The sequence below is a fragment of the Marmota flaviventris genome, chromosome 14 (genome assembly GCF_047511675.1).
Source record: "Marmota flaviventris isolate mMarFla1 chromosome 14, mMarFla1.hap1, whole genome shotgun sequence".
NCBI classification, from domain to species: domain Eukaryota; kingdom Metazoa; phylum Chordata; class Mammalia; order Rodentia; family Sciuridae; genus Marmota; species Marmota flaviventris.
The window spans coordinates 84,545,163-84,560,241 of record NC_092511.1 but is presented as its reverse complement, the minus strand read 5'-3'; the positions used below and the strand labels follow the sequence as shown (position 1 = coordinate 84,560,241).

General features: G+C 40.8%; 1 protein-coding gene across 5 annotated transcripts in view; it reads left to right on the top strand.

Moving 5' to 3' along the window:
- Acoxl (acyl-CoA oxidase like) overlaps positions 1-15,079 on the top strand; it is a 326,857-nt gene that overhangs the window by 222,834 nt on the left and 88,944 nt on the right. For all 5 annotated transcript variants that reach the window (XM_071601826.1, XM_071601823.1, XM_027952093.3 and 2 more), the window contains one exon: positions 9,164-9,275. In XM_071601826.1, coding sequence (XP_071457927.1) covers positions 9,164-9,275 — 112 coding nt within the window. The remainder of the gene's footprint in view (positions 1-9,163; positions 9,276-15,079) is intronic.

Below are 15,079 nucleotides of genomic sequence, written 5' to 3'. Positions count from 1 at the left end.
GTTAAGTATTTGCTCATGGTTGCATGGCTAATGAATGGCAGAGCTGGAATTTGATGCTACACGCAGGATACATGGTTTCAGGATGTTTTCATCATATTTATCAGTTTTTTTTATCTTAGCATTGTCTGTAAGTTCTGAAGATAAGGCATAATATATGCTGTATCAGGGACTTCCTGTTTTCGCTCAATATTTTGTTTCTATGGTTTACCCAAGTTGTTATATGTGGCCAAGAATTGTCATAACATCATAAAATAGTCCAATATATATATATATATATATATATATATATATATATATATATATATATATAATTGGCTAATCCATTCTAATCTCCAGTATTTGCAGACCCTATAGGTGTTTGCAACATTTTTATATTTTGCACAAAGTTGTTACAAAAAATCTTGCTCATGTTTTCTGGGAAACCCACAAGAGTTTGTACAGGGCTTTCAAACGTAGTTGACATGATCTAGAGTCAAAAATGCATTTCAATCATCACGACACCCAGAGCCCTCCACCCCAGACAACTGAAGCAAACTTTCCAGGAAACAGTGCCGACCTGTCCTGCTACTCATGATACTGTCTGGTATTTTTAAATTTTATTTTTTAGAACATTGGATATCAATCTTTTAAATGGATTTCATGGCCCATCAGTGATTTGCAACCTGTTGTTTGAAAAACATTCCTCTAGGGTAGATATCACCCAGAAGTGGGCTTGCTATTGTGGAATATGCCAATCTTCAACTTTACTAGACAGTGACAAGGTATTTTTCAAAGTGGTTCTACAAGTCTACCCTCCTACCAGAAGCACACATTCTGTAGAGCCACAGCCGATCCTCCCCAGCACTTGATCTTAACAGATTTCCTAAGTTTTCTCAATGCAACATAAAAAATGATCTCCTATCAGGATTTTAAATCGCATTTTCCTTATTACTTCTAAGGCATACCGTGTTTTCTCCTCTTCATTTTCCTTATGTTTTTCTTCTTTGATGAAATGCCGCTTCATGATTTGCCCATTTTTTTTTTTCTATTTTGTGTGTGTATGTCTCATCTTAATGATTCTGATGGGTTCTTTTTTCTATGTCATTATAGATGCTACAACTTTTTAGTGGCTTTTCTTATACTTTCTTTGTGGTATCTTTGGATGAACGCAAATTCCTGAATTAATAACAATTTAAGTTAAGATTATAAATTCTTAAATTATAATTCACCCTTTTCTTTGATATTCAACACTTTCTTTATTGTCATGAAATATGAATTTTTTTTGTTTTGAGAGTTTCACATTTCATATTTAATTCCTGAATTCATTGCTTTGAGGAAGGGATCTAATTCCATTTTTTTTTCTCAATTTTTGGAGTTGTTTGTTGTTCCAGTACCATTTAATAAACTAACCATCTTGACCTAGTTATTGGCAATACTCACTTTGGCATTTGTTAAATTTCCATACACATGTGGGAGTCCATTTGGGGGTTATTTTGTTCCTAGAGAGATTGTATATTTTTGACACAACAAACAGGTTATAATTACCCTGTCTTTATGATAAAATATTACTCCATTATTATATCTGAAATACAATTTAGAATTATGTATTTCCCTATAGGTACACACACACACACACACACACACACACACACACACACATATATATATATATAAATTACGTATTTAGAATTTTGTATTTCCCTGTAGGTATTGATATCAGTTTGTCAAATTCCTCCAAAAGAAAACAACAGTCTTGTATACTAAAGGCAGTGTTGTAAGACTGAATGTATATTATTATGATTGGATGTAAGGTGTCCCCCAGAAGCTCATGTGTGAGACAAAGCAAAGTTTAGAGGAGAAATGGTTGTGTTATGGGAGCCTTAACCCAATCAGTGAGTGAATGCCCTGACAGGATGAACTAAGTGGTACCTGAATGTAGTAGGGTGTAGCTGGAGGAGGGAGTATTGGAGTGTGCCTTTGGGTATATATTTTGTATCTGGCAAGTGGAATCTCCCCCCGCCCCCACCGCCCGCCACTTTCTGATTATCATGTGAGCTGCTTCCCTCCACCACACCCTTCTGCCATGAGGAATTGAGACAGCTGCCTATGGATTCAGACCCCTGAAACTGTGAGCCCCTAATGAACTTTTCCTCCTCTACAATTGTTCTGGTTGGGTCTGTTAGTCACAGCAGCAAAAAAGCCGAATAAAACATGTATGAAGTACCCAGAGTACTCAAATTAACAAAGATAGAAAATTGATTATAGGGGCTAAGAGAGATGCATAGCCATTGCTTAATGGATCCAGGTTTCAGTTTAGAGTGATGAAGTCCTAGAAAGGAATGAAGGATCCACCAAAATGATTAACATGACAAATGCTTCCATATGTTTATTTTACCACAGTTTTGAAAACTTGCTAAAATTTTCCTTGAAATGTATTCAATCTATGGATTTGCAGAAAATTTGACATGTAAATACTTTTCTTATTTATTTTGTAAATAAAACAGATATTTTTTCTCAAAGGTTTTAATCTTCTAAGAATCTTCTAGGGTTGTACAATTTTACCCTTACATAGTATATCCTCTGATAGATTTTTAAAAAATATTTATCTTTAAAAAAATTTTTTTTCAGTTGTAGATGGACACAATACCTTTATTTTGTTTATTTTTATGTGGTGCTGGGATCAAACCTAGTGCCTCATGCATGCACGGCAAGTGCTCTACCCCTGAGCCACAACCCCAGCCCCCTTTTGATAGATTTATCATTGTTTTGTTGTTGTTAAGAGAATTTTTTAAACTCTATTTTTGCTGTTGCAATTGACTTTTCTTTTTTCTTCTTCTTCTCTCTCTCTCTCTCTCTCTCTCTCTCTTTTTTTTTTTTTTTTTTTTGGTACCCTGGATTGAACCCAGGGGCGTTTAGCCACTGAGCCACATCCCCAGCCCTTTTTATTTGTTTAGTTTTTATTTTGAGATAGGGCCTTTCCAAGTTGCTAAGGCTGGCTTTGAATTTGTGATCTTCCTGCCTCAGCCTCCAGAGCTACTGGGATTATAGGCCAGTGCCACCATGACTTGCTGCAGCTGGCTTTTCTAAATAAATCTGACTGTAAAAAGTTTCTTCTAAATGTATCTATAGATTCTTTGGTTCCCCCCCACAGGCAATCATACCATCTGCAAATCATGATTTTCTATTTCTTCCTTTTCAGTTGTTTTTCTTTTATCCTTTTCACATCTTACTGCAAGGCCAGGAACTTTGGTGCAATTGGATTAGAAGTAGACACAGAAGGTGTTTGTTTGTCTAGTTCCTGGTTTAAAAAGATGAGTTTCACTGTTAAAAATGTTGGCTGGAGCTTTTGCTAGACACACTTGTTACCTAAAGAAGCTCCATTTCTTATTTTTAACACATTTGCATTATTATAGATGATGAATTTTTCAAATGAATTTGCATTTATTGAAATGATCCTACCTTTCTGTATTCTGTTAATTTGATAAATGACCTGTCAGTCTCCTGGTGCTGAACTACCCTGACATTCTGGGGAGATCCTTGGCTTTCTCAGGCTGCGTTATCATCTTCATGTTCCTGGGGCTTGGCTTATTCGAAAGGGAGCGGTTTTATACTTATTGGCTCATAATTTTCCGTTCTTCAACGTCCCTGGTTTAGATTTGTGTCAAGGTTTTACTAGTCTCCTGGAGCTAGTTTGGGAGTGCTTTCTCATTCTGTGGAAGAATTCAATTATTTGAAAATGATCTGCACTTGGGGGAATATTTTAAACTATCAGTTTAATTCATTCCATTATTTTAGAACTGTTTAGGCTTTTCCTCTTGTGTAAGTTTTAGTAATTGTACTTTTCTGGGAATTTATCCACTTGGTGCAAGGGTTTTCATACTATTCTGATTATCCTTTGAACTTCTGCGGGATCTGTGGCTACGTCCCCTTTGTCCTCCATAGAATTATCTCCAGCACCTTCTCCCTTCTCTGCTGCTGCTGCTCAGTATCACCAGATGAGTGTTGGTTTATTGTTACTATTATTATTATTTTTCACACCACCGACTGTTCCCTTTGTCGATCCTCTCTGTTGTACCTTGTTGTCTATTTCATCTTTTTACATCTATAAATATGTCATCTCTTTCATTCTGCTTTTGGAGAGCTTACTGTGTTTCTTTTGTGTATTTTTAAAAATATATTATTTTTTATTTGGAAGCAAACACAAAATGATTACTCTCTCAATCCCAATGTATTGAGCTAATTTCCAGAGGATCTATTCATGAGACAATACCGTAATGCAGTCCTGATTAAAAACATGGAAAATACAATAAATGTTTATATGGGACTTTTCGTAACCATGGGGGCGAAGTGACATTTAGAAATCCATAGTCCCTTCTCTTCTTTCTATTTAAAAAGTTGCTGCTCAGGCTTCTGTTTATTCCAACCATGGTTTATCTTAAAGCTTGAAAACACGAGTTCCCACATCCCTGGACTATTTTGATGAAGTTTCTGTTAGCTTTATGTCTCAATTGGTTCTCGCACACTGAAGAAACTCGGTGCATCTTTTTAAACATTTCTAGCCCTGAGTGGGCATTGTATAGCACTGATGGTTTTCTCTCCAACTTATTAGTTTGAAAATTTTCCAGTATAGGAGGAGTCAAAGGACTCGCACAGTTCTCCAGCAGAGTTGGTTCTTCCTTTCAGGAAACTTGTTCCCCAACTGGTCACAAATCATCTGCTCTTTCATTTCTTTTCCAGAGAGCACAGCAGGGCTTGTTTCCATCATTTGGAAAGCACGACGTACTCTCACACATATGCAAATCTATATTCCTAGCAAATTTTCCAGGACAGATTTGAGATGTGCCAAAGGCAGTATTCCAATTGTAAATATTTGGAAAGTTCTAGCCCATTTATTTTTGTCTCAGTTATTAACCTCCAAAACAGTACACATGGCTCCCCCACACATCCGGGTCCTGCTCATTCACTCCCTCTGTGCTTATCTACTTAAATCCCCACGCTTTACTTACCCTGATTTTTACGTGAAGGAAGGAATTGTCATGGACACATTTCCAGCTCTCTCTGTCGCTGGCCACTGCCCCACACTTGGACACAGCAGGACCTGGGCTGAAACCCCTCCAAGTGAGCAGCCCTTTGCAGGGCCACCCAGAGGCTACCCCTCATTTGGGCTGTGAGGGGATTAGTCTTTGTCCTAGAAAGACCCCATGAGACCAGGTGCTGCTTGGCACCTGAGAGGGCAGTCCCTGGCTCTGCAGACAGCGCCACTCCACCCCTGCTCATCCCAGGGAATGCGGCCTCCCTCTGTCCCCAGGGAGCCTGCCACTGTCCTCCTCACTGCTCTCACCAGCCCAAGGATCCCAAAGAGGTGGTGAGTGTTGAGCAAAGTCAAGATCCTGTCCTGCACTCCTGGGCCTTTCCATATTATGAATATTTTCAAATATTCAGCAAAGTTGAAAGGCTTTTACAGTGTGTCTTTCACTGGGTGTTGGGGGGAACCTGTCATGGAGAGGCTACTGTGAGCACATAACTGTTCTTGCCAAACCACCATCACACATACACAGTCACGTGCCACTCGATGACAGGGACGTGCACTGAGAAACACGGCGGCTGGCAGCCTTGCAGTAGTGTGAACATCGCGGGGCACTGTGTGAACCTTTTGGATGGTCTGGACCCAGCAGTGGCCTTGGGGCAGTGAGAGGCAGGAGGCCCCTGCTGGTGGGACTCACACATGCACAGCAGCTGACTTTCCACGGTGCACCCAGACAGCTGTGAGAACGTAGGAGAGTAAGTCCGCAAGCCAGGACCAGAGGTTTCCCACCAGGATCCAGGATTGGGTACTGCACATGGTAATATGTGCTTTTAAAGGACTGGCAGGCGGCACATGTGTTTACACCAGTGTCCCCACACACGTGAGTGATGTGCTACAGCCTTATGATGGCTGTGATGTCACTAGGCCACAGGAATCAGCTCCACTGATGCTGTGGGATAATCAGCTAGGCAGTCCATCATTGACTGAAATGTCCTCATGCAGCACATGACCATTTCTCCATGCATCAGTCCCTGGCTCCTGTGTCCATTCTCCTTCTCCTTATGACGCATTTCAAGGTAACCTGCAGGCATGGCCAGATCTCTAAATAATCCAGCAGGGACATCATTCACTCAAATTCAACATTTGGCTGTGGTTCTCTTTGTTCTTCTGCAGAAAATTTACATGCAGTGAAATGTACATTTGTTCTGCATTCACTGAGTTTTGATAAATGCACACCTCTCTGGAACCAACACTCCTGTTAAGGGCTAGTTCATCACTGATCACTCCAGAAAGTTCTCTCTGTACCTCTCAGTCAATGACCACCACTCCAAATGAAGCCATCACTCTGATATTTTCCCATTGCAGGTGAGATTTTCCTGTCCTAGAAGTTCACATAAGGGGAGCATAGAGTCTGACCTCCTTTGCAGTGGGCTCAGGAACCCCGCAAGATCCTTTTGGAGATTCTCTATGGTATCACGTGTCTTTGTCCTTTTGATTGATGAGGAGTGGTATTTTACTTCATGGATTCTCTGGGATTTGTTTTCTATTCTCTCATGATGAGTAGACACCTGAAATGTTCCCACTGGGTGTTCCAGTACAGTAAGTAGAACAGCCATGGACACCTCTAGTAAGCCTCTGTGAACACTTGTTTTGTCTCTCTTGGGCAAATACGTGTGGAATCACTAGTTATAGCATAGGTATTTGTTTAGCTGTATGAGAAATGGAGAGAATTTCTCCTGAAGGGCTTTGCCATGGCAGAGGTGTGAGGCTCCAGTCTCTCTACATCCCTAGTGACATTGGATGTCCGTGTCATTAGTCATCCTGGTTTATGCATATTGCGACCTCACTGTGGCTTTCATTTGCATTTCCCTCATGACCCATAATATGCATTTGCATATAATCTAAATTTTATTTAAATATAGAGTCATTTCACCTCCTTATAAAACACAGTGACGAGGAGGTTGCCTTTAGCTATATTCCTATTTTTCACACTAGACGAGTTCCTAGGGCTGCATGTGTGGTTGGGCCTGACACAGGACTCGGAGGGCCCAGTAGGCGAGAGCCTGTCGCACAGCAGTTTGTAACCTCAGGTAGGCAAATGCTGGCGTGCAGTGAGCATCCCAAGACACAAAGGCAGTCCTAACAACAGCACTGACAGCCTCTAGGTCTCATAGTGACAGTCCCAGAAAGACTAAAGCTTGCTTTTCAATTAACTAAGAGTTCTTTCTGCCTTCTGAGAAATAGACAAGCAGAAACTCAACCGTCTGAAGCCCAGATTTAAAATAAGCATTCACAAACAGTAATTTGAATTTCCTGATAACTGCACATAAATAACTTCTACTTGCCTTCCCTGTCTAAATGGGTGATTATTAATTCAGGATTTGGCGTTCTCCAAAGCACTGTATCAATAGTGTCTCAGAAGTGCTTCTTGAAGTTTCTCTCCTGCCTCTGATTGTCAACAACAGCTACTTGAGTCTTTAATTTTTAATGACTGGGAACCTAAGTTATTTGGGTACTATAATAATAATTCACTTCCCCAGAATGTGGGAGAAAGGGAGGGCCAGATGTGGCTGTGCTCTGGGGACCCTACGTGAACTAACCCCTCACCTTTCTATAGAAGTTATCTGCAAGGTTCAGGGGGAAGGCCACAAAATTAGCCCAAAAGGCAGAGTTGATGGGCAAAATCTCATGGGGTGACAGTTTTGAGTCTGTTTGTGATTAAACCTTTTAACTCCCTGTGACTCTGTTTCTTAATTTGCCAAATGGGGAGAGTGGAAATTACTACCTGATGAAGAAAGTAACATCATTCTTTTTTATTTCCTTTTTTGGTATCAGGGATTGAACCAAGGAGTGCTCAATCACAGCCCCACAGCTCCACAGCCCCACAGCCCAGCTCTTTTTTTATATTTTAGTTTGAGACAGGGTCCTTTGCTAAGTTGCTTAGGGCCTCACTAAGTTGCTGAAGCTGGCTTTGAACTTGCAGTCCTCCTGCCTCAGCCTCCCGAGCTGCTGGGATTACAGGCATGTGCCACCATGCCCTACTGACAGTCTCACCATGAATCATTAACTTGCCCTTGCCCAAGCCCTGGAGGGCTCCTCTCCCTCAAATACCGGTGCTCCCCAGGATAGAGCCGAGCTTGATGGTGTTCTGCCTTTGTGCTCTCACCAGGTTACTCCATATTTCTGAGCCTCAGTTTCTTGAGATATGTTCTAGTCAGCTTTTTTTTTTCTCTGTTATGAACAAAAGACCTGACAAGGACAATTTTAAGGAGGAAAAGTTTATTTGAGGGGTTACGGTTTAGAGGTCTCAGTCTGTAGATGGCCGACTCCATCCTTGGGGCTGGAGGTAAGGGAGGACATCAAGTTGGAAGAGCATGTTGGAGGAACATGGCACCAGGAAACAGAGAGAGAGAGAGAGCTCTCCTCGCTACAACAAAATATATACCCCAGAGGCACATCCCAGTGACCCACCTCCTCCCCCACACCCCACCTGCCTACAGTTACCACCCAGTAATCCCTATCAGGGGATTAACTCACTGATTGGGTTAAGGGTCTCGTAACCCAACTATTTCTCTTCTAAACCTTCTTGCATTGTCTCACACAGGAGCTTTTGGGGGCCACCTCATATCCAAACCATAACAAGCTATAAGTTGGATAATAACTCCACATCTGAGAATTTTTAGACTATCAAAAAATTAGCAGCCAATACTTATCACAGATCCTGATATGTAATGTATTTTATAAATGTTATGCTTTGTGACCTAGACATATATATTTGATTGTTCATATTCAATTGCAATATTTACTTATCAATGATTGAATATATTATCACCTGATATAAATTATATAGCTGTTAATATAGACTCTACCAAGTATTGAACATTACTTATACCACAGTAGTTAATGGTAAGAATAGAAAACCAAATAACCTCTATACCACAAAACAAAAACGTAGAATAAACTAGAACCAACCATTTATCAGAAAAATACTAAAAAGAAACACATGTATAATCAGTGAGAGAAGGGACAGGGAGAGGATGTGTATTTACACTGCTTTCTCCATGGAGAAGAAAAAAAAATGGAAAACACGATTTCTTTCAAATGAAATTCTTTGGTGAAACCAAAATAATAACGGTGGCCATTGTATTTCTCTTCCAGTTTCCTGGCATTTAATACGGATGCGATTGGTAACCTCGCTTTTCTGTTGAAGGCCGTGAATTTCCGCGAGAGGGTTCTTCAGCGGGGTTTGGTGGCCAGAATTTATTACAAGGTAAAGATCAATCATGTTGTATTTCTTCCTTTTGACTCGTGTTTGAGGCCCTCCTAGCTGGTGAGCTAGCTGCTAAATTTAGCAGAGGCTGAGTCAGCTTAATTACAGGCTTGGGAAGGGCCAGCGTGGGCAGCCTGAGCTCTGGGGCCAGCACCCCTGTTTAACCCCTGCGTGTCTTTTACCATCCATCTACCAGCGTCATTCGGCTGCCGTGGGAGGTGACGAGTGGGGTGATTTTTAAACCCTTATTGAATTGAAAAGTCATTGTTCCACATGAATGACAAATATATTGCTCTCTGGGGGAAAAGGTTTATCAGTTAACGTAAAGATTAGCATCGTCTTAGTTTCAAGTACCCTTTTTCCTATGAATCTGCAAAACATCATCCTTTGTATAAACGCTGGTGGGAATCCAGAGGGAATATCCATCATGTGCAATACTGGCAGGGTTGGTCTGAGGAAAGGTAACCCCACCCAGCAAAGTCCAGTTGTCCTCTGACCCAGCATAAATAGCCAGGAGACCCTAGGCGAAGGCTTTGCTCAACCGATGTCTGTCTTGGCTCTGTGTCCAGGGCTTAGCATGCTGTAGCCAGAACCAGGCCCCTGCTCTCCCTCTGCACAGGAATTAGGTACCCAGGGGTCAGAATTGGGTGCCTGCAACTCTCCTGCTCTGGTTCCTCTCTTTTTATATCAATTACACTGTCTGGTTTCCCAGCACGGAGAGGGTAGGCAATGCCTGGGGACGGATGTTCTCTCAGAAAATACTCTAGAGGCAGAAGAGTCCTGGAAGCAGCCCGCGGTTCCTCGTGGAACAGAGTCACACTGGGTGAGAACCTGCTGGAAGCAGAGCTGTGGGCTTGCAAATCAGTTCGCCCTCCAGGCATCCATCTGAGCTGAGGCTCTGCCAGACCACAAGGGCACAATCAGATGGGTGCAAGTAGCTGCATGTCCCCTGGCCTTATCACACATGAAACCAGCCAAATATTAGAGAAGAATTTTATCGAAGCAAAAATGCTGTACTTGGAGAAGTACATGGAAGACAAAGAAGATGAATAAATGGCAGAAGTTTGTATAACAATGGAGAAAGGGCAAGGGTATCTGGGTATGGTGGAGCAGACCTGTAATCCCAGCTCTGGAGGCTGAGGCAGGAGGATTGCAACTTTCTGAGGCCCTAAGAAACTTAGTGAGACCCTGTCTATAAATAAAAATAAAAACAGGCTTGAGATGTGGCTCAGTGGTTAAACACCCCTAGATTCAGTCTCTGGTATCAAAAAAAGAAGAAAATAATAAAGAAAAAGAAAGAATGAAAGAAAAAAGAAAAGGCAATATGTAAACTAGCCTCCTGAGACTGTAGGAGAGCCAGAGCTAAAACAGCAAGAGAAGAAAATAGACACAGAGTGAAACTGCGGCAGAGCCAGCCTAGGGGTGGCACGTACCCTGAAATGTCCAGATGAAGGGAGCAGAGACGATCATCATCACAGCCATAATGGAAAATATTTCCTTAGTGTATAAACATCCCAGATGTTAGTGGAAAAACCCTGAAATCCAGAATAGAGAATATCATATAAGCAACAGACTGAGAGTGATAGTTTACTCAAAAAGAGTGATCAGACGCAGTTTCACTCACATGGCTTTTCTAAAAAATTACTCAAAAACCTACTCCATAGGACATTTACAAGAATCAAAATCAAGTCAATAATAAGGTTCAATATATGTGTTTTTTTTCAATAATGACAAAATTAATATAGATGCTAAAAAGTTTTTTTAAAATAATGAATTAAAAAAAAACTTGAGTAACTGGTTCTGCAATAGATTGGATCTATCCTATTTTTAAAGGTAAGAGGAAAAGTAAAGTGAAGACATGCTGAAATTCTTATTTTAATCACAGGGTAGTTGAAAGGTCTTGTTTTATTCTGACTGTGATATTAGATGAACTCAGATTAAAGTATATATTTCATTAAATTGAAAACTAACATGAATACTGAACACAGGATACTCATTTTTCAAATCACCATGGAAGACGAAGCAAAGAAGATAAATAAGTGGCCAGAAGTTCGTATAATCAGAGGGGTTGCAAAAAACAGCCCAGAAAGCGTGTCCTCAGAGCTGCTTCAGGAGTTCCTACTGCTGATCCTTGGCTGGAGAACTTTTCCAGGATTGCTTCCCAATCTGCTTCCCATTAATTGTGATATGGCCTTTGTCTCTAATTTGGCTCAGTATAGTAGCCCACTCCCTGACCCTGGAAGATTAGCGCTTTGATCTGGGACTGCATTGATCTGGTAATTCCTTGAAAACAACACTTCACAATATGATCTCTTGGTTCAGTCCACAGTAAACCATGGAGAGGAAGCTTTGATGCATTTCCATCCTGGAAAGGCAGAAATCCCTCCAGCTCCCACCCTTGGAAGGTAGGGATTAGGTTTAGAATGGGCTACAACGTGAAATAAAAGTGGTGTCAGTCCTCTCAGTAAAAGATTAGAAAACAAATCTAAGTACATTCTGAATAGAAGCAAATATAATGGCTCTGTATACATTGGTATATATATCACAAAATAATTTTCAAATATACTTTTTAAAAGAAGATTAGTAAATACATATTGGGTAATAACAAGATATTTTCAGAAAGTTGGTGTCTCAGGTCAGGCTGCCTTAGCGAAGTGCCACAGGCTGACGGCCTTAAACACTGGGAATTTATTTTCTCATAGTTCTGGGAGCTGGAAGTTCAGGATTGAGGTCCAGAGTTGGTTTCCCTGAGGCTTCTCTCCTTGACTTGCAGGTTGCTGTCCTGTTGTTACCCCTCATGACTGTCCCCCTGTGCATTTGCGCCCCTGGTGTCTCTTCTTATGAGGACACCACAGTCATATTGAATCAGGGCCTACCCTAATTAACTTGATGCCATAGGAAAAGACCCTATTGCCAAGAAGGTCACATTCACAGGTAGTGGGAATTAGTACTTTAAAATGTCTTTTTGGAAGATACAATTTAACCAGTAGAAACAATGTTAATTTTTTAAATGGCTTCAAAGCAAAAATATAATCTAGGGCACTCCCAGAAATGTATGGTCTAAAGATAAAGCCCAAGGTGTGAGTGTAAACTCTTCTAAAAAACTGAGAAGCGTCAAAGGTTGGTCTTCAGCCAAGCAAAAGGCCCTTTGTGTAAACTCTTCTAAAAAGCTGAGAAGCGTCAAAGGTTGGTCTTCAGCCAGGCAAAAGGCCCTTTGAAGAGATTAAAGATATGTTTCACAGACCCTCTCCAACTATAGAGCTTCTAGGAGGGTTAAGGCCACTATCTGAAGCCTTATTCATACATCAATGGTGTAATGTCAAAGAGACTTGTGATGTGGCTCTTGTCTAATTGATTGAACCTCCACAAAGATTCACAGGAGACGCACAAAGTTTTTAAAAGAATTGTATCAGCCAAGCCTCTTTCAGCTCATGCTGGCAGGGGCTGAGACAGTACAAAATGAATAGAGCCTGTGAGCCACCAAGCTTCTGCCGTCAGGAAGCAGACTGAGAAAAGCATCCAGCCATGAATACATGCTGCCTTATAAGAAAAAGGAAGGATGCCTCAGAAGGAGGAACCAAGAGCCCAGGGGTGGAGCCAAGAGCCGTAGAGAATAAATTTCCCCTGAGTTCAAGTAGGAGTGAGGCCTAACTAGGGAAAGTTGCCTGGCTGAGTTCAGATTGTTTTAATTAAAAAACAAACAAACAAACAAAAACAAAACTTTTTTATTTTTTATATCAACAGATAAAATCCCACTGATTTAATGAGACAGACTCATTTAATGCCTGCTGTGAAAACTCTGTGGACTTGCCCAGAAGTTCTATGACCTGAGAGGCTATCCCTCTTCTTCCCCCACCTAGTGAAATTCCGTACACTGTTTTCATCGTAGATGTGCTTTCCACATTCCTCAGCACAGGAGTCATGTTTATGCTACTTGGTGTCCATTTTGATTGGAGCAGAGATGATCATTGTTAGATCAGCCTGGACCAATCAGATCCTCTTTTCTGTAACTAGGGAATTGGGACCAAACCTTTAGTTATGTTTTGTGGCCATTGGCATCCTAAGATGTCCCCAATCTCCATTTAGTTGGATATAATGCTAATTTAGTTATTTTGGAAAAGTACTGGCTGATGCTACTATTAATACCTTCTGAGGAATGGACAACAATCTGGTCCTTTGCAAAAAGACCACTATGACTTTTGAGTTCTTCCATGATTTCAGAATTTCTATAGACCACTAATGCCTATGTTCCTTCTTTTTGAACAAGAGCAGTTATCCTGTCCTGTCCCACCACTATACGTTGGCCATGTGGAGACAGGTAACTTGCCTCTTTAGTTCAAAGCAAGAGGAATCCTATGTGAGGAATAGCACTTGACTGGGTTTAGATGATGAGATTCTGGAATTTGAGCCAATGCTACAGTGGTATAAAACCCTCGTGGGAAGGTGTGAATGTGTGTTTGGAGGAATGTGAATCATGGTGGGCCAGAATGGCCAGGATCCAAGATGGCCTTCAGAGATCTTTCCTCCTGATAGTCAAACCCTTGTATCGTCCCCACATTGTACACAGGTTGGTCTGTGGGAGTAAGAGAGCACACAGAGGAGAGGGTGTCTGCTGAGAGCGGGTTATAAAAGATACTGTGGCTTGTGCCTTAGTTTCTCTATCTTTGTCTCTCTTCCTCCTCCTCTCTCTCTGTCTTCCTCTTGTCTTTCTTTTTATTCTTCTCTCTACCTCTTCCTCTCTCCCTCTCTCTTCCATAGTTCATCCTGGGGAAAACCATGTCATGAACAGCCGATGTAGCAGGGAACTGAAACTTCTTACCCAAAGTTCTGTGAATGATCCTGTGAGAGTGTCCTCTAGCCCTAGTCAGTTCTTCAGAGCCCACAAGGACTGGGACAGTCAACAACTTGACTACAGCTCACGTGACAGCCTGAGCCAAAAGCACCCAGCCAGGCCTGGGTTCTTGACCCCCGAGACACAATGTGTAACATATGAGTCTTTTTTTTTTTTAATTTTAAGATGCTGAATTTGGAAATAATTTGTTGCATAGACATAGATAACAAATACAGCATCCCAAATAAAAAATGATTCAAGATTAGTATTAAGATATACATTTTTCAAAACAAACTATATATATTTTTTCTAAACCAATATTTCCACTTAATAATATAGTGTAATGCCCTTTTATGCCAAAAGAACATGACTGCATTGGATTCCGACGCTTCTTGTTTTTCAGTAATTATGGACTGTGCCCTACTGAATCCTCAATAGTGCAGTGTTTAGACTTTATATACTGCCAAATTGTTCTCTACAAATGTTGAACCAAATTGTACTTTCCCAGCACCATATCAGGGTTTAAATCTCTCCATGCTTATTTTGCTAAAACATTCTCCAACATTCTATATTCAGGAATCCATCATATTCTTTTCATATGTTCATGTTATCCATACTAGAAAAATAGATCCACTGTAAAATATCTGCTTTAATTCTATTTCAGCATAGTATTGGATGCTCATTGGAACTAATGAAACATTCAGAAGTATATTTTCTACCTATAATTTTTCCCTACCAGAGGAGTTGTTTATTTTTTCCTAAGTGTCTGTTTTGTAGTTCGGAGAGAAGAAAACCTTTACACACACATGGATGTTTTCTGAGTATAAAATAAACATTAGGCATGTAGAGTGGTGGGGAAAAAATGAGGGTTTTAGAATCAATGAGGATTTCCCACTTCTGAGATGTAGTTTCTCCTTTATAATTTGGGATAAGAAAAATGAGTGTAATACAAACTTGCTGCATGGATGTAATG